General features: G+C 38.4%; 1 protein-coding gene and 1 pseudogene across 3 annotated transcripts in view; one reads left to right on the forward strand and one right to left on the reverse strand.

Annotated features, from left to right (window-relative positions):
* The window catches only part of VPS13B (vacuolar protein sorting 13 homolog B), a 778,894-nt gene that overhangs the window by 714,377 nt on the left and 38,841 nt on the right, over window positions 1-25,676 (forward strand). For all 3 annotated transcript variants that reach the window (XM_027131497.1, XM_027131496.1, XM_027131498.1), the window contains 11 exons: window positions 2,753-2,908; window positions 12,292-12,555; window positions 13,234-13,317; window positions 13,495-13,670; window positions 14,085-14,255; window positions 14,611-14,812; window positions 15,931-16,119; window positions 18,755-18,901; window positions 21,143-21,426; window positions 24,984-25,111; window positions 25,309-25,508. In XM_027131497.1, coding sequence (XP_026987298.1) covers window positions 2,753-2,908; window positions 12,292-12,555; window positions 13,234-13,317; window positions 13,495-13,670; window positions 14,085-14,255; window positions 14,611-14,812; window positions 15,931-16,119; window positions 18,755-18,901; window positions 21,143-21,426; window positions 24,984-25,111; window positions 25,309-25,508 — 2,001 coding nt within the window. The remainder of the gene's footprint in view (window positions 1-2,752; window positions 2,909-12,291; window positions 12,556-13,233; window positions 13,318-13,494; window positions 13,671-14,084; window positions 14,256-14,610; window positions 14,813-15,930; window positions 16,120-18,754; window positions 18,902-21,142; window positions 21,427-24,983; window positions 25,112-25,308; window positions 25,509-25,676) is intronic.
* LOC113633454 (uncharacterized) lies at window positions 18,602-18,709 on the reverse strand (annotated as a pseudogene).

Genomic DNA, 25,676 nt, shown 5'->3' on the forward strand with positions numbered 1-25,676 from the left:
TCCCTTTCCTCCAACCAGTTGAGACTATTAACTTTGCCCCAAGCAAACCTTCTGGCTTCACCTCTCAGATTGTCCCCTTGGCCCAGAAATGACTGTCATCCTTACTAGTTGAAATCCTACCCAAACTCTGAGACCCAAATGCTTCAAGAAGCTCTCCCAGTCACAGCAGCCTAAACAAGCCCTCTCTTCTCTAGACTTCTCTCATAATGCCTCTTGTTGGTTGGTTATGCATGCCTTATTTTCCCTGTAAAATCTTAAGCTCCTTGTGGGACAAAGACCAAAGCTCTTCTCTTTATTTCCTCTATAGTTCTTAGCATATTGCCTTCCTTATAGTATCTGAATAATAAAACTGTATTGGATGAATAATAGAAAGAAGTCTCATTAGGATTAGGCAGTCTAACACAAATTTCACATTTTTATGCCTGATTTTATAGTTTCTTCAGTATAGAAATAAAAACAGGTATATGAGTATTTGTTATTAAATGGAGACTTTTCAGTACCCATAGCAGTGAAGTAGAGCAGATTGGTCCAACAGGAACAGAACTTCCCACCCTCACTTGATGTCCAGGCATACCTGAGCACCCCTGTCTAGTGCCCAAATCACTTACACCATGGGAAGGAGGACTGAAGTACCACTAGGCCTCCTGAATTCCTATTTGAAGATTTTCTCTCCAAGGAATGTCATTCCTTTCCTATTAAACTATATATATATAATTGCCAATGATATTTAGATGCTTTTTAACTGTAAGCCAAACATTACAAATATTCTGTTGGTCATGCGTGTGGGGAGAAACGTCATGTTTTTCTCCCACTTAACTTTTCTGTGTGAACTAATTCCAAATGTATCTGAATTTTCATAATTCAAAGAAAATATATGTGCCAACATTTTGAGAACAAATAGCTGCGAAGCGAAACCTGCCAGCATACTCCTTGGTGACATTCAGTCATTAAAAGCTGTGTGCACAGAGTGAGCTACCTAAAACTGAGCTCAGATGCAAATGTGAACACTCCTCAATTAAAATTACATTGTGTACATTAAAACTTTCTTTAGAGGCTGTGGAATTTTCAAGAAAAATACAGCTGAGCTTGACCTTAAGTACCTTACCTCATTATTTTTTTGTCATTTCCAGCTACTAGTCTCTCCAAAGAAAACAACTTTCTTTGTTTCTTTTAGTTTTGTGTGTACCCTGCGCTTTATTCCCAGTTGCTGCTACAAAAAACTGAAATGGTTCCAAACACCACTATTGTTTTTCTTTTTTTTTTCTGTAACTAATATTTAAACATCAAAGATACTCTGGTACTTTTATGTTAAAGAATGTATATAAAAATCACATTTTCCCTAAAGGTATTTTATTTGCTGTCCAGGAATTTTTTTTTCTTTTTTTAGCTGTTAGACTTCTTTTTTAGAAGTCATCTGAGTGGTAGCCTTTTGATTTCACAGGATCACTGGCGATGTTATGGAGGACGAACTGGAGTGGGGCCATATTAAAAGCAGGGAGGTGAGATAGAGTTTTTTTAATATTTTAAGATATTTAAAAACAAAAAAACCCTCTCAGTTTTCCACCAAAAAAATCACATTGTGATGACCAGTGACCCTGGGAAATTTTCAAATTAAAGCACTTTATAAGGGTTCCTCCCAAAGCTAAAACTAAAAAATAATGTTTCCATCAAAAAACTTCTATTGTTATGGCGATTCCCATGTAAGTCCTTAATGTATTTATTTTAAGAGCCTATTATGATAGCTCTTACATAATATTTTCAAAGTTTTATTCATTCTGTTAATTTGGAAAATGTTTCATGTGATTAGCCTTTGGTTAGCTCTTTTAAAAAAATTATATATTATATGAAGGAAAATGTTAAGTTTGTATATCTAAATCTTTTTCCTAAAATGTCAGTTTTATTTCCTTATACTTAGTAATCATATAGAACATTGTTTGTTTTCATTTAAATATGTATCCTAAAGAAGCAGGCATTATTGTTGTTTTAGAATACTTGTTCAGTTAGTGGAATTAAGTTTGGAATACTTAATTGCAGTTAGTGGGTAGGAGTAGAAATAGAAAATATTTGATGACCATGAAAGAAATCTAAATATTACCAAAAGTGGCAATACTGCATTAATAAATGTGAATGTGGATCAGGAGACTCAACTGGTGAAAGTTAACAATAAATACATGCTAGAAAAAAGTAGAACAGAGACATTTTCTCACACATTCAAAATGTTAAAGGTATTTCTAATTTGATATATGTGATCTCATAAGTAGACTGTATTAAATGAACTGCATCTTCAAATTTCTGTTTTGTTCTTAATCAAAAGAAAAAATAAGGAATGGCAATTTAGGGTCAAAAATAATGCTACAAGCCAAATTTAGCTTTAATTACTGTCTAGCCAGAAGAAGGAATAAACTACCAGCCAAGACCACGATTCTTTGATCTCACATTTCAGCCTTCTTGTCCTCCAGATGAATGAAATGGTCTTTCCTCAAATGTTCAACAGGCCTTTTACCATTTGATAGGACAGTTATTTTTAAGAAGGTTTAAAATGTGATCTGGAAAACCACATTGACTCTATGTGGCATATTTGCTATTCTTAGCCTGGTTGAATAAGCTGGAAGTGGATGAATAATGCAGGTTAGAAAGAAAACAGATGCTAAATATTACAGATAGGAAGGTTTTCCAGCAATGAGACTTTCATTTTAGGGCTAGTTTTTGTTGGCACTTTTGGCATTATGACGAGTGTTGTTTTTCTCTCCAGCTGTTACACATCTGTATTGAAGGCTGGGGCAATTGGCGTTGGTCAGAGCCCTTCAGTGTGGACCATGCTGGGACTTTTATTAGAACTATTCAGTACAAGGGTCGAACTGCTTCACTGATCATCAAGGTTCAGCAACTCAGTGGAGTACAAAAACAGGTAAGCTTCTTTGTGTTCATGGCCCAGACAACTCTTAATCATTTGATGTAATTAATGGAAGGGAAACTTAAAGAAATGAAAATATCAATAAAAAAAAAATCACACTGCCATGCCCAGCTATGCGTACTCCTACCATGCACACGAGCACTTAATAAGTTCTTTCTGATGTTCCTGAGGATGATGATGGCTTCATACCCCCTTGTCCCATGTCTTTTACAAGAGCTGCTAACAAGCAGTAAACTTTACTGATTTTCATTTCACCTGTTCTCCCTGTCACCACCTACCTTCTGGTGGAGGTGCTAATGAGCTGTGAAATGGCCAAAGCGTCTTTACTGAGAAGGAAAAGAAATCAGGGATGGTGGGGACTCTGGATAATCCAACAGTGGATAACCAGGAGTTGACTCTCATACACGTAAGAATAACCTGCACGAAAGTCTTGTGATTCTCTCCCATGACAGAGTGGGCCTGGTGGGTCTCCAGCAAGCTTTCTTTTCCTAGGAGTTAATATTAACTGCAGTAAAAATTCACTGCAGTCTAACTCTTGGCATATAAAACTTCAGCTCTCAGCACATATTTTTATATATTTTATAAAACTTCCTTTTGGCTGTTTTTGAAGTTCTAAGACTGCAAAGGGGAAAAAAAAGTATCTGACACTTTTTTGTGTTCTTAAGATGTGAAAATGTGGTTTTTAAAAGATGTTTTTCAAGCATGGAGCATATGACAAGAGTAGAAAGAAAAAAAGGAAGTATTAAAATCTGAAAACTGGCTTCACTGCACACATAATAACTGGATTTGTCATAAGAGTTTTAACATATACATCTGCATCTGGATTGTAACAGTCTATCCAGAGCTTATGTGAACTGAGGACGTGATAGAGACAGCACTCAGTCCCTAGAAAAGGAAAAAGGGAGCTTTCCATATTGAGCACCTGGGGCTACTCCATTGCTGTATGCCGGGGGCAGGCAGGAAGCAACTGGTGAGGTGAACAGTAGGACCTATACCATATACATTCTTGGCCTGCACCTAATCAGGGAGCTGGACTTCATGTTCTCATTATTGTGGGCAGCAGAAGTGAAAAGAAACCTATAGCAGAGGAGTCTCAGACAAGGAGCATGGGAGAGTCTTCCCAGTCAACTGACCATTCCTCCAAGTATTTGTTGATTGCCTCCTGTAGAACAGAGAAAAATGAAAGACACTAAGTATGTAACAGAATCTTTGCTCTTAAAATGTAAATTTACATAAACCCAACAATGTGTACGACTGACAGTAAGTGTGAAAGGAATTTAGAGGTTTCACTAAGAATATTTGACTTGAGCTGGGCTTTACAAAACATGTCGAATTTAGATTAAGAGAGGGCATTCCAGGTCAGCAGTATAGGATAAATAAAGATACAAATATGGGACAAATGTGTCTTACCCAAGGACTCATGAGGGGACCAGTGTGGCTAGTGTGGGCTTTGAGCTGGAAAGTCATAAGAACAAGAAGTGTCTCTCCTATCTGCCCTTAGAGCTCTCTTACATGGATATGCTCTCAACAAATATCTGCCCAATACACACTGGTTTTCTGATTCTGTCGCTCATGGTCTCTCAAGAATGCCTCGTCTACCGTCCCATTCACCAGCATGCCTGAGAAAAGGTCATACAGCATCTGTTTGAATACTCCAAATGATGAGAGTCTCATTCTCTCACACATCAGCCCTTCCCATTGTTGGTTACTTGCAGCTGTTAATGAAATTCTTTCCTAATTTTGAGCCAAAATCTGTCACCATTCAGCCAGTTTTTACCATTCCTCAGAACTTGTGAGGCATATGCAAAAAGCACACAACTCGTTACCTCTCCTCTAGGTTACAGCCCTCCAAAAACATGAGAGAAGGTAGAATATTTCCCCTTAGTTTTTTTCCCTCTAGGCTAGTGGTTTTCAAACTTGAGTATATATCAGAATCCCCTGGAGGACTTCTTAAAGCACAGATTGCTGGGTCCCACCCCCAGAGTTCCAGATTCAACAGGTCTTGGTATAGCATGATAATTTGTATTTCTAACAAGTTCTTAGGTGTTTTGACCACCACAGCTCTGGTCTGAAGTTTCCCAATTCATTCAAGTCTTTGGCATGTGGTTGCTAGAACATTTAACAGTCAGTGGAAAGGCAGGGTCCTTCCGTGGAGAAATCTTTTCAAGGAATGTCCTTGGTAGTTAAGATCACAGGCAACCTTGCTAGCTGCGTGATCATCAGCAAGTTATCTAACCTTTGTGAATCACTTTTCTAAAATGGGAATAGTAATAATAGTGCTTTCCCTCGTGAACTAGGTATGAGAATTAAATGAGTTTGTTTATGTACAGTGCTTACAACAGTGCCTGGCCCATTGTCATCATCCAATAAATTTTATTTACAATTAAAATAATGAACTATTCCCAGGCATAAGTAATGCTGGTTGGACTTTTTTGTGTTGCTATATTAATGCCTCATTCTTGCCATAGATTTATCTACTTTCACGAAATGATATTAAATTTCAGGGATAAATTGATACATGCAATGTACCTGAGCAGATACTATTGCAACAGTATATCATAAGCCCAAAAAGTTGGTCATGAAAAACACATTTTTTTTTTTAAATCTCACAAAACTTTACCTACTTTTTTTCTGATTGGAAAAGATTTCTCAGTCCTAGTACTTATTACCTCTATGACCTTAGGCACATTTCCTAACCTTTCTATGCTTCATATTCCTTTTGTAAAAGAAAGCACCCAAGAAATACTAGTTCACAGTGTTATTTTTATGTTAACTATTATAAAGTATATCTGGAAACACAGACGAGCCTAATGAAGAAAACTAAAATTACCCATAAATCTACCAACCAAAAAATATTTTCTATTATTACTTTGGTGTATTTTTTCTGCTCTTTTTTCCTATGCAGATACCTTTTAACCAACTTGAACTCTGATTGTAATTACAGTTTTTCAACTTGTGTTTTTCCCTTACCATTATATAATGCTTATTTTCTCATGTTATTTAAAATTCCTGAAGTTATCCCTTTAATGGTTGCATAGTGATTTACCATATGGTATATCTAACCCCATGTAGACACTTCCTTGTTGTTGGACATTTAGTTCATTTCCAATTGGTTACTATAATAGATCCTTAAATAAATATCTTGGTGTATAAATATATGTCCAAATTTCTGAGTCTGTCCTTAAAATAAATGGCTATAAAATTTAGTTACCTGCACAAAGGATATGAATGTGTTTGTGGTGCCTGATGCACATTCCCAAATTAAAAAGATGTACTTTATTCCTTAGACAAAATTCATCGTTTTGTCTTAGCAGAGTCTTGTTGGGGCTACACTAATCTTTTAAATAATTAAATATGTATTTGTTCTAAAACTTCTGCTGATTTCCTGAGTTTTTCAAACCATTAGCATTTTTTAAATCTTAAATATTTATGAGGGGTTCAAATCAGAACTAAAAAAAATTTCCATACATTGAAAGTTAAGTAGTTCTTTTAATCACTCTCTCTGTTAATGTCAAATATACAGATTTTAAGGCTTCTGGTGCCAAATCACATTTCAGAACTTTTCCAAATGTTATTTGTACTGGTAAATGTTAATAATCCTTTTCTGTGGGGAATGCCTCTCACGCTTTTCTCTGCTTCTACCTCATTTATAATAAATACTCTTAAAAAAAAGAAGTCAAATCTAGCCAAATAGGAAAGGAATCTTTGGAGAGCAATAATGGAAGCATAACCAGCCCTTGCATTGCATTTACCTTTTTGAGAGGAAGTGTCTTCTTTTCCCACAGGAACTAGGAAAGTCCATTTTACATTCCCACTATCATGGAAGGTATACACACATATAACTATATTTTGAGTTGTAGCATTTCTTGTCATCGTCAAATGAGATTGAGCTCTATATTGGGGCCATTAAAAAAACTTAGCAGAGTACGGACACCAAGGGGGGAAAGCAGCGGGAGGTGGGGGGGATGAACTGGGAGATTGGGATTGACATGTTTACACTAATATGTATAAAATAGATAACTAATAAGAACCTGTCGAATAAAATAAATAAATGAATAAAAAATTTTAAAAAATAAACTTAGCAGAGCGGGGAAAATTAGAACACAGAAACAGCAATTCGTTTAACCTAGAATGAAGCAAATGGAAAGTGGGTTATACTGAACCCAGGTAATACGAGGTTCAGCAGACCACCATGCCAACCTCAAACCAACTGTTGCATGTGTCAACATTGTAAAAAACCTTTCTAGTCAGTGTTTTTCTGCCTTTACCCTCTCTCCCTCCCTCTCTGTCTCTTTCCCCCTCTCTGTCTGTCTTTCTCTTTCTCTTTCTCTGTCTCTCTCTCTCTATCTATCTATCTCTCTCTCTCTCACACACACACACACACACACACGCAAAAATGTATTATTTCTTTTTAAATTGGATTTTGTTTTATTGTCAGGGTAGATTAACTAACATTCAGATTAACGCTAGTTAAAGTACATCAGACAGGATTTCCTCAGTTGGCCAGGTTAGGAAGATAGGAACCAAGCTTCCAGAAGAGCTTCGTAGATTCCTGCCTCCCTCACATCTTCGCTTCTTTCCTGCTACCCCACCTGGGCCTGGAAATTTGCAATAAACCGCAGCTGCCTAATTATGAAGCCCCATTTGGGGAGGAGAGTGTGTGTAGCTCTCTGATATACCTTAACTGCATTAATACACCACGGGACAATGGAGAATTGGCTAAAGCTTGCTTGAACAATGATGTTTGGTTGCCTGTACCTGCCTTTCCTGCACCCCTCTCATTTCCCCAATTCAGTGAAAATTGACCACACATAAAATTTCTCAGGGACTTTGTACATTATACCACTACTCATGCACATGTATTTGCTTCCGTGTTTTCCATCCCTTTATTGAGGAAAGCTTTACCACTCTAAAAACCTAACTGTACATATGAATGTATGTATATATATTTGTATCTTTATACATACACTTTTAATCATGGTTAGGATATCATTTTCCAGTGCATCTGGTGCTCTGGAGTTATTCTTTAATATCGCTATTCTTCTTGGCACTGATCTAATAAGAGTTCTGAAACCTGCTAAGTAAAATCATATGTGGAGATCTTCAATACACATCTTTGTGGCTTTGGGGAAAGAGGGGAATTAGTGTGAAACCTGGAAATGTGTATTAAAGAGAAACCCTACATTAAAAAAAATTAAGTAGCTGTCTTCAACTGATAAATTAATCTTGAAATTCTAACCATAATTTTCAAAATAACGGCATTGTAAGTGTTGCCACTTTGAAGAAAAGCAGGCATGGCTTTCACTGAACCCTGCGAGGGGGCAGCCATGAAGAGCCCCACGCCAAGGAGCAGCCATTTTGGATTTTCCTTCATCTAAGTAGCCTTCCCTCCCTGGCCACTTTTAAGGGTTTTCTTTTTATCAAATTTGAAAGCCTATTTAACAGGCTTTTTGGTTCAAAATGAAACTATAAAAACCCACCAAGAGGATCTTTGTCTTTAAACAAAGTGAGTCCCAGATGGTTGCAGAGATTCTGTGGTTTCTGTGAGAGACAGCCAAATCCTCTCCTAAATCTCATGGGGCCCAAAGGTTCTGAAACAAGAGCACTGAGCACACATTGCCAGGCCTGGACACATCGGAATAAGAACGGAGTTAAAAACTGCCTCAGAGTTTTCTATTGTTTATTCAAAGTTGGGCAATGCTATGGCGTCATAAGGCTTATCATGAGTGTCTAGTCTACATATGCTAGAGAAAATCTTGTGTTCATATTTCAGTGGACTTCCATGTTTGTTATTTTGAAAATATTGTTTTAAGAGATTATAATGTCCAGAGTATCTAGGGGAAATGTAACAGTTAAGCATAGCTTGGTTTTTACAGATGTGTTCCTTCTGAAGAAAATTCAGAGGAGTAGATAGTTGGAAAATAAATGTTTAAGAAAATGCTAAACCTCACTATTCAAATAATGCAAGTTGAAACAACAATGACTTTAATTTTTGGTCTGTCAATCTAGCAGATTTGCTTGGGGTAAATAATAGTTCATAGTTGCTCACATTTTTTGTGTGTAAATAATAGTTTTGTTTAAAATGATAGTTGCAAAGTACTCCTAATGACATAGGAAAATGTATCAATTAGGATGCTTTCAGCTTGAAGTTACAAAATAGGGTTTTTAATCTTCATAGAAAGCTAAGGAGGCAGATACTATTATTGTTCCTATTTTATGTTTATTATCTCACATAACAAAAAGGAAGAAGGGAGACTCGGATGTTGGTTAGTTAATTAAGTAACTCAGTACTGTATCTGCTTCTCTGCTGTCCTCTTGAATTTGCCTTCCTGTCCTCAAGATGGCTACAAAAGTTATATCCTCTCCTAACATCTTCCATGGCAGAAAAAAAAAAGGAGGGTTTTCCCTTCTCAAATTGTCTCCCTTATTATCAAAGAGTAAAATCTTTCCCAGAGCCTTTTAGCAGTCTTCCTTTTTTATATTATTCGCCAAAACAGAGCTCCATGTTCACCCCTAAACTAATCATTAGCAAAGAGGTAATGGAATTACCACAGTTAGCTTGTACCAACTGTGGTAATGGAATTACCACAATTAGCTTGTACCAAACCATATTCTGTTTTCTTAATTAGTAGGTATTAATTTTATGAGATACAGACAGGATGGTGAGCAACACAGACTCTGGGCCAGACCATCTGGGTAACATGGGTAACATCAGGAAAGTTATTCACCATCTCTGTGCTTCTGGTTTTTTCCTTGTTAAGATGAGGAGTCATTGTAGCACCTGTTTTATGTGGTTGTGAAACAGGAGGGAAGGGGGCAGGGCACAACCTTTAAAAGAATGACATAGCCATAGGACATGACAAAGACTGTTTAGAACCAACTGGGTCCAAGATGGCAGAAGATTCGACTTCCAGTAGACCTTGAGCCTCATCATACAACTCATTGTGATACATTAGCGTGCTAAATGACACACCCACCAGCACCATGACAGTTCTGAGGCCAACCATAAAAGGTCAGAAAGTGGGCGGTGGCCCAATTCCTGGAAATTCCCACCCCTTCCCCAAAACAGTTGGAATAATCCTCCCACTCATTAGCCCGTGAAATTACCCAGCCTATAAAAACTAACCATGCCACATTTAGAAGCTCTCTCGCCTTCTGAGATGGCCCACACTCTGTCTGTGAGTGTGTTTCTCTCTAAATAAATCCACCTCTTACCTATCACTTCATCTCCAAATTCTTCTGCAACAAAGCGGGAACCTTAACTTCACCAGGAACAGTTGCTGTGAGAATAAAAGAGATAATTTGTGAAAATACTTTGTATTAGTCATGGTTCTCCAAAAAAAAACCCAGAACCAGTAGGGTGTATGTGTGTACACACACACATATACATATATACGTACGTAGAGAAAGGGAGGGAGAGATTTATTATAAATTGGCTCACACGATGATGGAGGCTGAGAAGTCCTAAGATCTGCCATCTGCAAGTTGGAACACCAGAAGAGCTGATGTGTAGTTCCAGTCCAAAAGCCAGCAGGCTAGTGTACCAAAAAGAGCTGATGTTTCAGTCCATGTCCAAAGGCTGGAAAAGACCAGTGTCCAGCTCAAGCAGTGAGACAGGAGGAGTTCCCTCTTACTCAGGCTCTTTGTTCTTTCATGTCTTCAGTTGATATGGTAAGGCCCACCCATGTTCAGAAGAGCAGTCTGCTTTAGTCAGTCTACCAATTCAAATGTTAGTCTCATCTAGAAACACCTTCACAGACGCACCCAGAGTAATGTTTGAGTAAAATATCTGTGCACCCCATGGCCCATTCAAGTTGACACATAAAATTAACCATCATATCCTTAGACATACATGCTATACATGTATTACTTAGTATACATTTTATAACCTGGAAAAATATTACAAATAAGGAAAATAGTATGTGACAGTCCTGTCTTCCTCAGTCATGGTGAAAATTCATATTGCACAGGATTTGCTTTCTAAAAGTATTCACTGCAGAGGAGTAAATTTTGTGTTATCTTTTCAATTTCCACCAATTTAAGAGATATTTCTTAACGCCTGCTCTGAACTATACTCTTAGCTGGATGAAAAGTTAAATGATACATGGATTTAGTGGATAATTCTGTGTGTTTTATAAAGATAACGCTTCTATGCTATAAGGAAAACTTGAATAAGATAAAATATAATTAGGCTTCTGAGTTAAAAGTTGTTTGTATTATCAGTTTATACAGAGATTTCGTATTGCATAAGAGTGCAATAAACCCTTGGAAATCAGCCGCAGGGAATAAATTGATCACAATTGTCATCTCAGCTATGAGAGCTGAAGTCTTGTTTCCAGTCCCCTTCCTTTTTGACTGCTACATTGTTCAATACCATCCACCACCACCTTCCAGTCAGTCTCTTCTCTCATGGCTTCAGCAACCCTGCATTCTCCTGACACTCCTTCGTCCCTTCTCTGACTTCTCACCCTGAGTCTGTACCTAAAGTCTTGGTCAGTTACTGGGTTTGAGCCTCCACCCTCTTTTCCAGGTAAACTGTCTTCCTGTCCGCACACATTTGTGAGGCTTTAATTTCACAAGTCTTCCATCTCCAGTCCCACCTTCACTCTCAAGCACATGACCAGCCTTTGTAGCTGGGCATGGATCCTGCCTACATGTCTGTCCTTTGAATTCTGCAAACTCAACATGACCAAAGCAAAGTCCCTTCTCTTCTTGGAAGCCTCTTTTTCTTCTTGTACTCTCTAAATAAGCTAACGATTTCATTTTCTTTCCATTAAAATCAGCATAGTTTACTCTGTCTGAACAAGGCATACCTTGTTTTATTGTGCCTTGCTCTATTGAGCTTTGCAGATACTACGTTTTCATCAGTTGAAAGTTTGTGGCAACGCTTCATCAGTTGAAAGTTTTTGGCGACGCTGCATCAAGCAATCCAACAGCATTGGCTCACTTCGTGTCTCTGTGTCACATTTTGCTAATTCTCGCAATATTTCAAACGTTTTCATTTATTATTATCTTTGTTACGGTGATCTGTGATCAGTGACCTTTGATGTTACTATTGCAAAAAGATTACAACTCGCCGAAGACTCAGATGATGGTTAGCATTTTTTAGCAAAAAAAATTTTTTTAATTAATGTATTTAAATGTTTATAGATATAATGCTTTGAATACTTAATAGATTACAGTATAGTGTAAACTTAACCTTCATATGCACTGGGAAACCAAAAAATTCATCTAACTCCCTTTGTTGCAATATTTGCTATATTGTGTTGATCTGGAACCAAACCTGCCGTATCTCCAAGGTTTCCCTGTATTTCCAATTCATGGAATCTGAATTGATGAAGTCTTATTGATTGATGGATTGATTGATTGTCTTTCAGATTATCATCTGTGGAAGACAGATTATCTGTAGTTACTTGTCTCAAAGCATAGAACTAAAAGTCGTTCAGCATTACATTGGTCAAGATGGACAAGCTGTGGTCCGAGAACATTTTGACTGCCTCACAGCCAAACGGAAATTGCCTTCGTACATACTAGAAGACAGCGAACTGACCGAGTTGTGTGTGAAGGCCAAAGGAGATGAAGATTGGTCGAGAGACGTGTGTCTGGAATCCAAGACCCCTGAGTATAGTGTTGTCATTCAGGTATGAGAAGTAGTACAATCCAGAATAGAGCAGCTTTAAATTTTTAAATTTCTCGTTATGTTCTTTATTCAGTACAGCACTTAATTTATTAATAAATGATATGTACAAAAGAGGGGAGGCCTGAAATAGTATAAAAAGGCTTTGAATATTATTTCTCAAACTTTTTCATCCCCATCCCACGACAACACGTTTGTATCAGTTCCAGTCGTTCTCGTAGCCGAGACTCTACCCCTCCCAGATGGAGATGATTTATATCTTGAAAAAGATTCTGATGCACAAGGGCTTTGGAGGGACGGGAGGGAATAAAGGGTGTCCTCCCCACTTGAGAAGCTTATGATGATCAGCTACTTTTTTATCTCTTTCTCAATCTCCACCATCATCACTTTCATTCCCATAAAGGACAAATCCTCTCTTTTGTTCTCCCACTCACTCTTATATCAGTCTCTCCACATACAAATCCCTTCATCTTTACGGAAAGAATTGGCCCCATTGACTCACTGCACATTCACTTTATGCCATAATGAAGTCTGTTTTTGCTTATCCTTTTTTTTTAAATGGCTTTTTTCTGTAACTTCAAACTTTTTGTATCCTCCAAATGGATATTATATCTGTGCCTTATTTTGATGAATTAGTAAACTGTTTAGTATTTAATAGAACCCTTTTCTGTCTCATGTGCAGGTGCCGTCTTCACACAGTTCTCTTATTTATGTCTGGTGCACAGTTTTGACTTTAGAACCCAGCTCTCAAGTGCAACAACGAATGGTAAGTGCTTTCTAATCCTAAAATATGGCATATGGCTTTGACCTTTCCTGTTCTGAAATAAATTAAGGTCAGAGTGACCCAGGGAAGAGATTTATTACAAGTTTGTTTCAGCGTCAAACAGCTGGAATACTGCAACAAAGCAAATATGAAAGTTGTTCTGTCCTTTTATTTTTATAGATTGTGTTCAGCCCTCTTTTTATCATGAGGAGTCATCTTCCAGACCCCATTATCATACATTTGGAGAAAAGAAGTCTGGGATTGAGTGAAACACAAATTATTCCAGGAAAAGGACAAGAAAAACCGCTGCAAAACATAGAACCTGACCTTGTACATCACCTAACATTTCAAGCAAGGTACTGGGAAAGTCCTTACATTTTCTTAAGAGAGATTCAGTAGAAAAGTAACTTTGTCCTGCTGAGGGGGTAAGGGAGGATAGAGTTTTTTGTATGATTTCTTATCTTATGAGAATGTTATTTTTAAATTGCCCTGCCTAGTATTCTCTTATTCTCTTCTACAGTTTAAGATAAAATTCAGCCCCTTTGGATATAAATAAGAGGGATGATCAGAAAATGTAATTGACACATAATTTCTGTAGAGGAACAAGAGATCTCCACCCAAGCATTGGGGAGGAAAGGCCACGGCCCAGATAATTCCCCAAACTGTGTCATCATCCCTAAAGCACCAAAAATTGACTCACTCTCACCAAAAAAAATATTGGTCTATGATACATCTGATAATCATTCTTGTTTTTTCTTTCCGTTTCCTAGAGAAGAAGATGATCCTTCACATTGTGCTGTTCCCATCTCAACATCCCTCATTAAGCAAATAGCCACTAAGATACACCCCGGAGGCACAGTTACTCAGACCCTTGACGAATTCTACGGGCCAGAAAAGTCCCTTCAACCCACATGGCCCTATAATAAAAAGGACTCTGACAGGTAATGTTCTCTAGCAGTCTTTTTCTACAAACATTTCTCAATATTAAGAAATAAATAACTGTTCACAAAAATCTTAGATACCATAAAAACATTTTAAAAAAGATGTTTGCATGTGTCTGTCAGATTCTGACCTTTTATCACCTAGTAGATGTATTCCGTAGATTGCTTCATTCTTAATCTCGAACATAGTTGCATGAAAAGTTTCTTTCTCCTGGATGCAAACTTAGCATTGCATGACTCTGGTGTGAAGAGGTGTCATACAGGAGCGTTGTGTGTCTGGAATCCTTAAACACATTTCATGAATCCTGAAGTCATCATGTTTCATTGAGTCTCTTGGATGTGGTATTTGGCACAGGAATGAGCAGCTGAGCCAGTGGGACAGCCCAATGCGAGTGAAGCTGTCAGCCTGGAAGCCATATGTGAGGACCTTGTTGATAGAGCTGCTACCCTGGGCCCTGCTCATCAATCAGTCCAAGTGGGACCTCTGGCTGTTTGAGGGAGAGAAGATTGTTCTACAGGTTCCTGCTGGCAAAATTATTATCCCTCCTAATTTTCAGGTACTATAACTTTTTTTTTTAAACTAATAGGAATTCTTTCCTTTCAACAACCAGCTTTTATTCTGAGGTTGCATTTATGTTCTTAACAGAATCAATCAGTTGTGGAAAACTGTCCTCCTAGATGCATATGTAAGGGGTATGGAATGTTCTTTGATATTCAGAGACATCTCAGATGTCTTTTTTTTTTTTCCCCATCAGCAGTATTCATGCTTGAGTTATCATTAAATTTGATAACTTGTACTAGTTACATTCTCATTTCCATTGTGTATAGGATGTTTGACAAGTATTAGGATTTGCCTGCTCAGGATATGTTAAGAATATAGAGCCATATTCTGTGCTAACCCACCCCCTAGATATTTTTGTGGTTCTTACAGAAACTCTCAGAGATGTGCAAGATGGATAAGAAGTAAAGATTTCTGAACAGCTATTTTTGTCAAGGCCCCTTTTCCTTTATAAGTGGACTTGCCTGTCCATAATCATGGATGCCCCCCGTTAGTGATAACAGCATAGAATCATTAATAACAAGGGAAGAAAAACTTAATTGTAAAACAGAATTTCATAGGAAGATTTTATATTCCATTACAGGAGAACTTTCTTGATAAGGCTAGCCCAGTTCAAGAAGGCACATAAATCTGTAAGAAAATAGAGTACAAGGAATTTCTAAATAAAATGTTTTCCTGATAGGGAATAATTTGAGAGTCCTTTTTTTTTGAACTCCAGTTTATAAGCATCTTTACTCAATTGCATTTTTCCTTTTTTTTAAAAAAAATAATCATATGATGTTACCTTGAGGAATTGGGATGTTGACCTACATGTACGTAGTGTTGCATATTATTCTTTTGTCAAATGAAATGAAACCTTCAGTTTTTAAGCCTTTGGTATATAGGGTAGTCACAGTTTAGATTGATGTTTTTTTTCCCTCCTTCAATAAATATGAATTCCATTGTGATTCAGAGAAAGCACTGGGAACTAAAATAAAATGTATGTTGCCATTACCAAAAAAAAGGGATTTGGTTGCCTAAGTAGACCTATTACATAATATAAAAAATTCCTACGAATTGAGGTAAAAATATCAAAGTTAAGAAAAATACTTTATAATTGAGGCATTACTTTTCCAGGAAGCTTTTCAAATTGGAATATACTGGGCAAATACAAACACTGTGCACAAGTCAGTAGCAATTAAACTGGTCCATAACCTGACATCTCCAAAGTGGAAAGATGGAGGTAATGGTGAAGTTGTGTCATTGGACGAAGAAGGGTTTGTTGCTGCCGAAATAAGACTTGGTGCTTTCCCAGGACATCAGAAGGTAAGATCAAAGTCGATAAAAGTCTGTGTGGCTCAGGGGATAGCATGCCATCCCTTCAACCTGTTTAAAATGAGTCTACCCTTTTCTTTTTTAATCCCTTTTTGGTATTACTTGTTCCAAACAATTTTTAACAGTGTAACGTGATTTCTTAGACCTCTCTGTTTTACAGTCGTTTTTTTTTTTTTCCTTTGCTAGTGATAAAAGCTGTGTCACATAGTTTATCCAATAACCTCTCTATTTCAGAACACTCAGCTGTCACTTGATTTATTGTAAGTAGGGGAAAAAAGTGAACTTATTCCCAAATATCCACAAGTTGTACTTGGCCTCCTTGTTTTAGAGCAGGAGGTAGAGCTGCTAACATTCTGAGTATTGAGTGAAAGGACAAAGGCTCCTGCAGCAAAGCTTATATTTCTGGAAAGGGCATCCTGAGCAAAATGATGTGGAGTTGTGTTATTGAACAGCGGACTGGTACTCATGTTTATGAAGATGAATACAGAAAAATGAAAAAAAATAGTTATTTAACTAAATATAAGTGGTATGTGCTTTTCAACATGAATCTTTTCTAAAGTAGTATGTAAAAACCAGTTAAACTGAATAATATGGTAACAAATCACATTAAACTGTATGTATGAAGTAAGTATCATAGAGTACCGTGTAGAAATCTCATGCTGTACTTAATGATATCTTCGTTATTTTAGCTGTCCCAAATCTGAAAAAGAAAGGATGCTTCATCAGAGTAGTATAATTCAGAATGACCTTTCTCTGGGAAGAAGCTAGATTTTGACAGGCACCTTCAAAGAGCCTCCTGAGAAAAGTTAGGGTCATTTGGTGACTTTTTAAAAATAAATTTCTCTGATACAAAGTAGTAGGTCTTCAGTATTCAAGGCTGGTATCCATTTCCTCAAAGTTGTCTGGGCAACACATGTTTATGCTCTGCCGGCCAAAATACTGTAACACGGGTGTAAATGGCAAAGAGCTGTAAGCGTGAATCACCGAAAGTTGAATAGTTGTAAGTTGAGAACTACCATCAAAACCTGGAAAAAAAGTTATGATATACAGTCAAACACCCAGTACCTCCAGCACCTCACAAAGTGGCCACAGCAAGTGCGAATAAATGTTAGTGAAGGAATGAATGAACTGTTGGAAAATATATTATTATTATATCTCATTATTCTCTAGTAGTGATTCTCAAACTTTTTAGTCTTTGGACCCCTTTACACTCTTAAAAGATACCGAGGACCTCCAAAAAACCTTTTGTTTATGTGGATTATATCTATTTGATATTTATCAAATTAGAAATTAAAACAGAAAATTTTAAACACAAGAATTCACAAACATACATTTCATTAGCCATAAGCATGATGACATCATATGTCATATAGCCTCTGGAAAACTCCACTGTATGCTCATGTGAAAATTAGAGTGAAAAAGACAAATAGCATCTTATTATTATTTTAAAATTAGTTTTGACCTTGGGGCCCCCTGAAAGAATCTCAAAGACCATCTCCTCCAAGGGTTCTCAGACCACACTCTGAGAACTTTCTTGACGTTACCACTTGCTAGATGGATATCTTTAGGCACGTAATACCCTTCTCTGAGCATCAGTTCCTCATACAATGTGATAGGACAATGAGATGATACACACCGTCGTTAAGAGCAGCACCAGGGAACCAGTCTGCATGGTTTCTAATTCCAACCCTTAGACCCTCTTTATCTTTGTGACCTTGGGCAAGTTGCTTACCTCTTTGTGCCTCATTTTTTCTCTTCTGTAAAATGGGGATAATATAGTAGCTACCCCATGTGGGTGTAGTGAGCATTCTGTGAATTAATATGCATAAAGTACTTTCAACAGGTGGAGCACAAGAAGGCAATATATGAGGGTCAGCTGTTACTATTTTCTTCAACATTGTCATCATTATTTAAGTTCTCAGAAGTCCTCTTGGTCCAGGTACACATTCAGTGAGATAGCTGCTAGGGTGAGCATGAGAAGGGGAATGCTGGATTGAGTTCTTTATGTTGAAAAGGATAAGTGACATCTGTTTATGTATAAGTGCTTTATAAATAAATATTTTGTGAGGGAAAAATTGGTTTAATAACTTGAAAACAAGTCTCTGTCACTATACAATAGCAGGAAAAGTAGGCGGTTTGCTAAAGCACCCTGTTGAAGAGTAAATAGTGACCCTTTTTAGGGACCAAGACAATTTTGAGACTGAAAGGGAACTCTGCTAAATCCTCTGGAACAGAAGATAAAATTGATACTGTCCTATGCAAACCAATGGATAAAATGACTTTTAAAAATAATCAAGAGGTTTTTATATGCCATATGATGTTTTTTTCCCTTTGGAAGCACCCACTTAAGTATCAGATTTAATTTGAATTTATGTATTATGTTCTGTTGTTTAGAAGTTGTTAATATTTTCATTAAATGATGAAATACATGATTGGTGAGTCAAAATACTCTAAAGATTGGGCAGAATAAACAAAAAAACAGTGGTTAGATGCCACGAAGTAGGTGGCAGTGCCTTAACTGTATGCACCTCTCCCATCCTTGTCAAGGGGAGTGCTAACCTTCTCTCCTTTCATACAACACCCATATAATATTTTAAAAATTACTCTTTCCTCAATTGTCCTGCAGTTATGCCAGTTCTGCATTTCCTCCATGGTACAGCAAGGCATACAAATTATTCAGGTTGAAGACAAGACTACAATAATCAATAATACACCGTATCAGATATTTTATAAACCACAGTTATCTATCGCCAGACCCCACTCTGGAAAGGAGGTAAGCAATTCAAAGATGATTGTTTTGTCTAAGTTTTCATAAATCAATAATAATTATTATCAACTTTTTTTTAACCTGGAACAAATCAAAAGCTAACACTGAATACAGGTAAAGATTCATTGATTTTTGCTTTCATTAAAACCATGGATGCTGGGCTTCCCTGGTGGCGCAGTGGTTGAGAGTCCGCCTGCCGATGCAGGGGACACGGGTTCGTGCCCCGGTCTGGGAAGATCCCACATGCCGCGGAGCGGCTAGGCCCGTGAGCCATGGCCACTGAGCCTGCGCATCCGGAGCTTGTGCTCCGCAGCGGGAGAGGCCACAACAGTGAGAGGCCCGCGTACCGCAAAAAAAAAACCACACACACACAAAAAAAACCAAAAAACAACCTTGGATGCCATGGTGAGCACTTCCAAGGTACTTAATGAGGAGACATCCTACCAAGCAGGAGATCCGGACCCACTGGCAGCTGGGTGCTGCCGGCCCCGTCTGCCCCCGAGGCTGCCGCGCTCTCTGCCAGAGCTCACTAACACAAGGCCCCGCCAGCAGGAAGCGGGCCTGAGGACTGGCTCAGAGGCTCCTGGAAAAGAACATCTGCCTCGCAGGCCACCGTGCCTGGAGGAGCCCTGTGTGAAGAAGGCTCAGCCCCAACGGAGCCCCAGATCTGGGAGCGCTGAGCTCTGTGTCCACCAGGAGAGGAAATGTGAAAATGTACCAGCTCGTTTATGTTAACGTCTCTATGGCAGAATACGCGGCAAATGAATCCAATATTCAATTCTTTATACAGTTCAGATGAACAGTTTTATTTTAAGAGAGTAAGGAGATATTTTAAAAGGATTTGAAAACAGAATATGCTAAGTGGTATCTATTGTTTTACGCTATTGAAACCATCATATAGAAAAGTATTATTTTTCTTTACTTTCATCTGAATTTATTGTTAGCCCTTACTTTCAGCTCCTAAAAATTACATTAGAGCAATACAGTAGGATGAAAGTCTTATTCTTCTAAGCCTACAGTGCATTATAGTATTTATAAAAATGTCAGAGTAATAGAATTTCATCTTGGTTCGTTGAAGTATTGATAGAATAAATAGGTGACCAGAAGTACCCTGGTGGGAAGTAGAGGTCAACAGTAATTGCATTGTAGGCGAGGATTTGAGGGAAGATCCAGCATGAGCCCTGATAATTTTCCTGCTTCTCCCCACCCTAGGGCTTCCTGAGGCATTGGGTCAGGGTTTTCGACACTGACACTTCCTCATCTGAAGAGGGGCATAATTTTGCATTCCTTGCAGGTTTTGGGTGAAGGTTAAATGAGGTAATATGAGTAAAAAGGCTGGGTACTCAGGAAAGGAGAATTGCCAGCAGTCACCTCAATACCAGCATCACAATGGGCTCCTTGAGAGAAGGGGAAGGCCCCCATCCTTTCTGCAGCTGAGGGGGCCCCCTTTTTCAACCCCGACCCTGCTTCGGGCAGGTGTTGGAATTGTTTAAAGACATGGTAATCCCTACCCTCTCAGGGAGACTGTCTGGGACAGTGGGAGAAACAGCCCAAGAGCGAAGGAGGAAGCCTGGCTGCTGGCTAGGCTTTGCCACACGCTGGCTTTGTGATGCTGGACAAATCATCTGCACTCTGGGAAGCAGCGTCCTCAGCTGTGAAAGCGGAGGGCCAAATAAATTATCGCTAAAGGTCCTTTTTATGTCTACAATCCTGAGACTCTCTAATGTGCCAGAAACCATGTGGAATTCCAACAGAGGGTTGGAGATCAGAGTTTCCTGCTCCCTCAGGATGAGCTTTCAAAAAAATTTGTCTTCTGAGCCCCCAGTTTACCCTTCTGTATCTCATTCAGATCTCTTCTGCCCAAGGTCCCCCGGGGTGCCACCCTTTCAGTCCAGCCACACCTCTCTAGGAGGACTCCCTCCCAACAAACAACACTTGTACCACATGGCATGGCTTTTCTTTGCAGTACCTGGGGGTATTGAGAACTTTGCATCACCTTTGAAGTCACACCAGTTTTATCATGTTTCATTATGCCTAGAAAAGCCGACCCTGTTCTTCCTGCTCCTTGTAATTGTCTCATTAGAGCTTTCTCATGGGAACAGGATTTCTAATATTCCCATGTCCCCCACCTGGCCACCTCCTGAGAATATATGTTAAGGTTTCTCAGAAGCTGTGCTTTAAAAAGTGTAACTTCTCTGTATGACTGTAGTAACTGTGCTCTCTCTGCATTGTCTTTTCTTTCTTCAGTATTTTCATGTTCCAGACAGTGCTACTTTCAGCATTTGCCCAGGTGGCGAGCAGCCTGCTGTGAAATCCAGCTCCCTTCCTTGCTGGGACTTAATGCCTGATATCAGTCAGTCAGCGCTGGATGCATCCCTGCTTCAGAAACAGATCTTGCTGGCCTTCTCTCCTGCCGCAGTTGCCGACAGCTCACAGTGCTGGAGCCTGCCAGCTCTAGTTAGACAAGAGTTTCCCAGACAGAGTGTGTCAGTGCCCTTCGGGAACTATAGGGAAAATGGATTCTGTACCAGGTATTTTACATTTATGTGAATGTCCTTCTTTGCTTCATCCAGGTGCCGGGAGGAATAGGAGAATATTTGCAGTGCTCACCACATGTAAAATTAGGTTTTGCTTTTATTTTTCATGGCTTCTAGGTTTTGTATACAACTGGGCAAATGTTATGATCACACATGGGTTGTCCCAGTGTACTACTGATGAGATTTCTCCCTTATGCAGCTTCTACTAGGGGGAAATGCGATGTTTGTACCGTAGAATAGCAGAAATCTATCATAATGAAAAGATCACCTTCTTTTATGGCTTCTTAGCCTCTGTCAAGTGATAAGAAATAAGGGTTAAAATACGAGAGAGTCAAGTTGGAAAACCTTTTCTTTTCCCATATTTTACTTTTACTTCAAAATGGAATTTTTCTCAAGTCATTAAGAGAGATAACTTAGATAAACACAAGTCACAGAAGACTCTGTTCTGTGGTTGTTCCTGCACGCAAGTTACTCCAATTACCAATTACCAATTATGCAAATAGCAACCACAGAATCAAGCCAGAGACATGTAATGGTTTGTTCATACCGGACTTTTATTTTGCGGTCGTTTTGCATGCAATATGTCCTTTCTGTAGCTGTCAGGAATAACTTATTTATGGTATATATAAAAAGTACAAAAGAAAACATATTGTAACCTTATGAGAGGTACCTTTTTTCGTGATTATGAATTTATAGACTTTATTTGAGATTTTAGCCATCTTAACTTTGATGTATATAGAGATTTCTAGTAGTAATATTTTAAAAGATAACTTCCTGACTCGAGTTATCCTTAATATTAAGGCTCTGTTCCCTACACACATCCCTTCTTCTTTCACAACACTCACAAACATCCATGATTTTATAAACACTTTTCACCCCTAACTCGAGAGGAATGTTTGTCCTTATGTTCTGGTTGGAGAAGTTAAGTGTGGTGAGTTTTTTTATTTTTAATTAAAACAAACTTGGGACTTCGGCACAGTGGTTAAGAATCCGCCTGCCAATGCAGAGGACGCGGGTTCGAGCCCTGGTTCGGAAAGATCCCACATGCCGCGGAGCAACTAAGCCCGTGCACCACAACTACTGAGCCCGTGTGCCACAACTACTGAGCCTGCGCTCTAGAGCTCACGAGCCACAACTACTGAGCCCATGTGCCACAGCTACTGAAGCCCGCGCGCCTAGAGCCTGTGCTCCGGAACAAGAGAAGCCACCGTAATGAGAAGCCCGCGCACCGCAAAGAAGAGTAGCCCCCGCTTGCTGCAACTAGAGAAGGCCCGTGTGCAGCAACGAAGACCCAATGCAGCCAGAAATAAATAATAAATAAATAAATTTATTTAAAAAAAACTTATTGTTTCCAAAGCGGGGTGGGGGGAGGGATAAATTAGGAGGCTGGGAATTAACATATGCACACTACTATGTATAAAGTAGATAACCAACAAGAACCTACTGTATAGCACAGGGAACTATACTCACCGTTATGTAATAACCTATAAGGGAAAAGAATCTGAAAAGAATATATGTATATAACTGAATTGCTGTGCTGTACACCTGAAACTTACACAATATTGTAAATCAACCATACTTCAAAAAAAAATTTTTTTTAACATCTTTATTGGAGTATAATTGCTTTTCAATGGTGTGTTAGTTTCTGCTTTATAACAAAGTGAATCAGTTATACGTATACATATGTTCCCATATCTCTTCCCTCTTGCGTCTCCCTCCCTGCCACCCTCCCTATCCCACCCCTCTAGGTGGTCACAAAGCACCGAGCTGATCTCCCTGTGCTATGCGGCTGCTTCCCACTAGCCATCTATTTTACATTTGGTAGTGTATATATGTCCATGCCACTCTCTCACTTCGTCCCAGCTTACCCTTCTCCCTCCCCATATCCTCAAGTCCATTCTCTAGTAAGTGTTATTTTGAGATAATCGTAGATTCACATACAGATATAGGAAATAATACAGAGAGGTCCCATGTATCCCTTACCCAGTTCCCCTATCTTGCAAAACTCAACTATAATATCACAACTGGGATATTGGCGTTGATACAATCAACATATAGAACATTTCCATCAATTAAGTGTGGTAAGTTTAATAAGGAAGTATTTTTGAAAGCAATGTGAACCTATGTATAGAAAACAAAACTTATTTTTAAAACTGAGAGACAAAATGTAAAATAAAACACTTAGAAATTAAGTTTAAAATTCTAAGATTTTATTAATTTAAATCTTCATCTGTACATATTAAGCTAGATATTACATTGGAAGTGCCGTATTTCAGTCTTGGCCCCAGCTCTTGGCTATCGGCAGAGCATTCTCTGTGGTTGGCTTGCCCAGCTCTTCCACAGGTAGGCTGGGAGAAGGACTTCGGTGCTAATGCAGAGACTGACGCTCAGAGAGTGTTCCATCTCCTCTCCTCCCTGCAGTCCAGCAGTGCACATGTCATGGTGTTAGTTAGTTATTAATATGATTTCCCCAAATACTAATCGACAGTTCACCTTGACATTTCAGACAAATATACAGGCTTTGGGAAGAACTCACACTGGCGAGCAGAATAGGTAATGAATGGGAAATTCTTCAGTGTGTCATTGACCCCTTATAATAAGTGGAAACTGAGGGCCACATTTGGCAAATATCTGATTTCTTTGATTAATTTCAACAATCGGCCCACAGAATTTAAGCTTCAGAGAGAATTTTTTTCCTGCTTTGTTATGAAATACTTTTTGGTAGTCTCTAGGTCTAAATTGGAGCCTTTCTCTCTGTCCATTGTAGAGGTCAGCCTACGGCCACACAGCAGTTTCTCTGAGGCCAAATAGTAAATACAGCTTTGCTCTTTGTAGTCAAAATGGAGATCCTGTAAAGCACGATGATTGGCAAAAATTGACAACAAACATATTGAGCATACCTACCTTTAGAATTAAAAAAGAGCAAGTACCCAGATTCTCTAGTCGTCCTTCTAGAAGCACATCAACTCCTCCTTTGCCAAAATTTACCAAGCACTTTTGAGGAGGAAAAGCTAGCACAAGGATATCTGTAATTCTCTCCGAGTGGTAGGAGTTATGAGGGTTTTATTTTATTTATATTTTTAACCTAATTTTATTTTTTTAATTTTTATTTTATATTGGAGTATAGTTGATTAACAATGTTGTGTTAGTTTCAGGTGTACAGCAAAGTGATTCAGTTATACATATTCTTTTTCAAATTCTTTTCCCATTTAGGTTGTTACGGAATTGAGCAGTTCCCTGTGCTATACAGTAGGTCTTTGTTGGTTATCTGTTTTAAATATAGTAGTGTGTATATGATCTTTCACATTTTTTTGAATATTTTATAACCAAAATGTTTACTACTGTCAGAAAAAATTAGTAAACCTATCATTAGTGTTTGGCAGGTAATAGATAAGTGGATGCCCATCCATTCTCTGGAAAACATTTCCTCTGATGTATAAGAGAGAAGGTGTTATAGAGGTTCTGAATATTGCAGATCCAAATAAACATGTATCAGGAGAGAAAGCATGCATTTTTTTCTAAACCATTTCTATCCTTTGATTCTGTTCTAGGGCTATAGCACTGACATATCAAGAGCACTTTGGAGTGACTTATTTAACCCTCTCAGAAGACCCTAGTCCTCGAATAATTTTCCACAACAGATGTCCAGTAACAGTACTTATAAAGGAAAATACTAAAGGTATATGTTATAATGTTGAATTTAAATAATACAAAACCTATATTCTTTCTGGAGGTTTTTGACTTCGTAGTTACCTGTGACCCTCAAATAAAAGTGAGCTTCTCTGAGAAGTTTCTCTTGCCCCATTACGTTTAGTATCCCCAAGTCTTTTTCTTCAAGGCCTAAGTCTGCATATGCCTTTCTTTTTTCAATTTTAGATATTCCAAAGTGTGAGGTTTATTGCAGAAGAATTCCTCCTGAGTGCTCAATTCATCATGAGCTGTATCATCAGCTTTCCAGTTATCCAGACTGCAGGACCAGAGACTTACTCCCCAGCCTCCTTTTGAGAGTAGAATTGCTGGAGGAAACGACGAGTGAGTGGAGCGACGCCATCGACATCAACAGTCAGGGAACACAGGTCAGTGAGCCGCGAGGGTTCCTGCCAAAGCCCAAAGAAACAGTCCCTTTTTAAGGTTTTGGTGGTTGTCTGTTTCTAAACATAGTTTTCTAAATGCTGAATGTCTTGTCTCTGTGTGAGGGCACATGTGTATCCACTTTTACATCTTCAATGGGCTATAAATTCTCA

Source organism: Aethalodelphis obliquidens, unplaced genomic scaffold (assembly GCF_003676395.1).
Source record: "Aethalodelphis obliquidens isolate GAN/ISIS:26980383/991018 unplaced genomic scaffold, ASM367639v1 scaffold39, whole genome shotgun sequence".
NCBI lineage: Eukaryota > Metazoa > Chordata > Mammalia > Artiodactyla > Delphinidae > Aethalodelphis > Aethalodelphis obliquidens.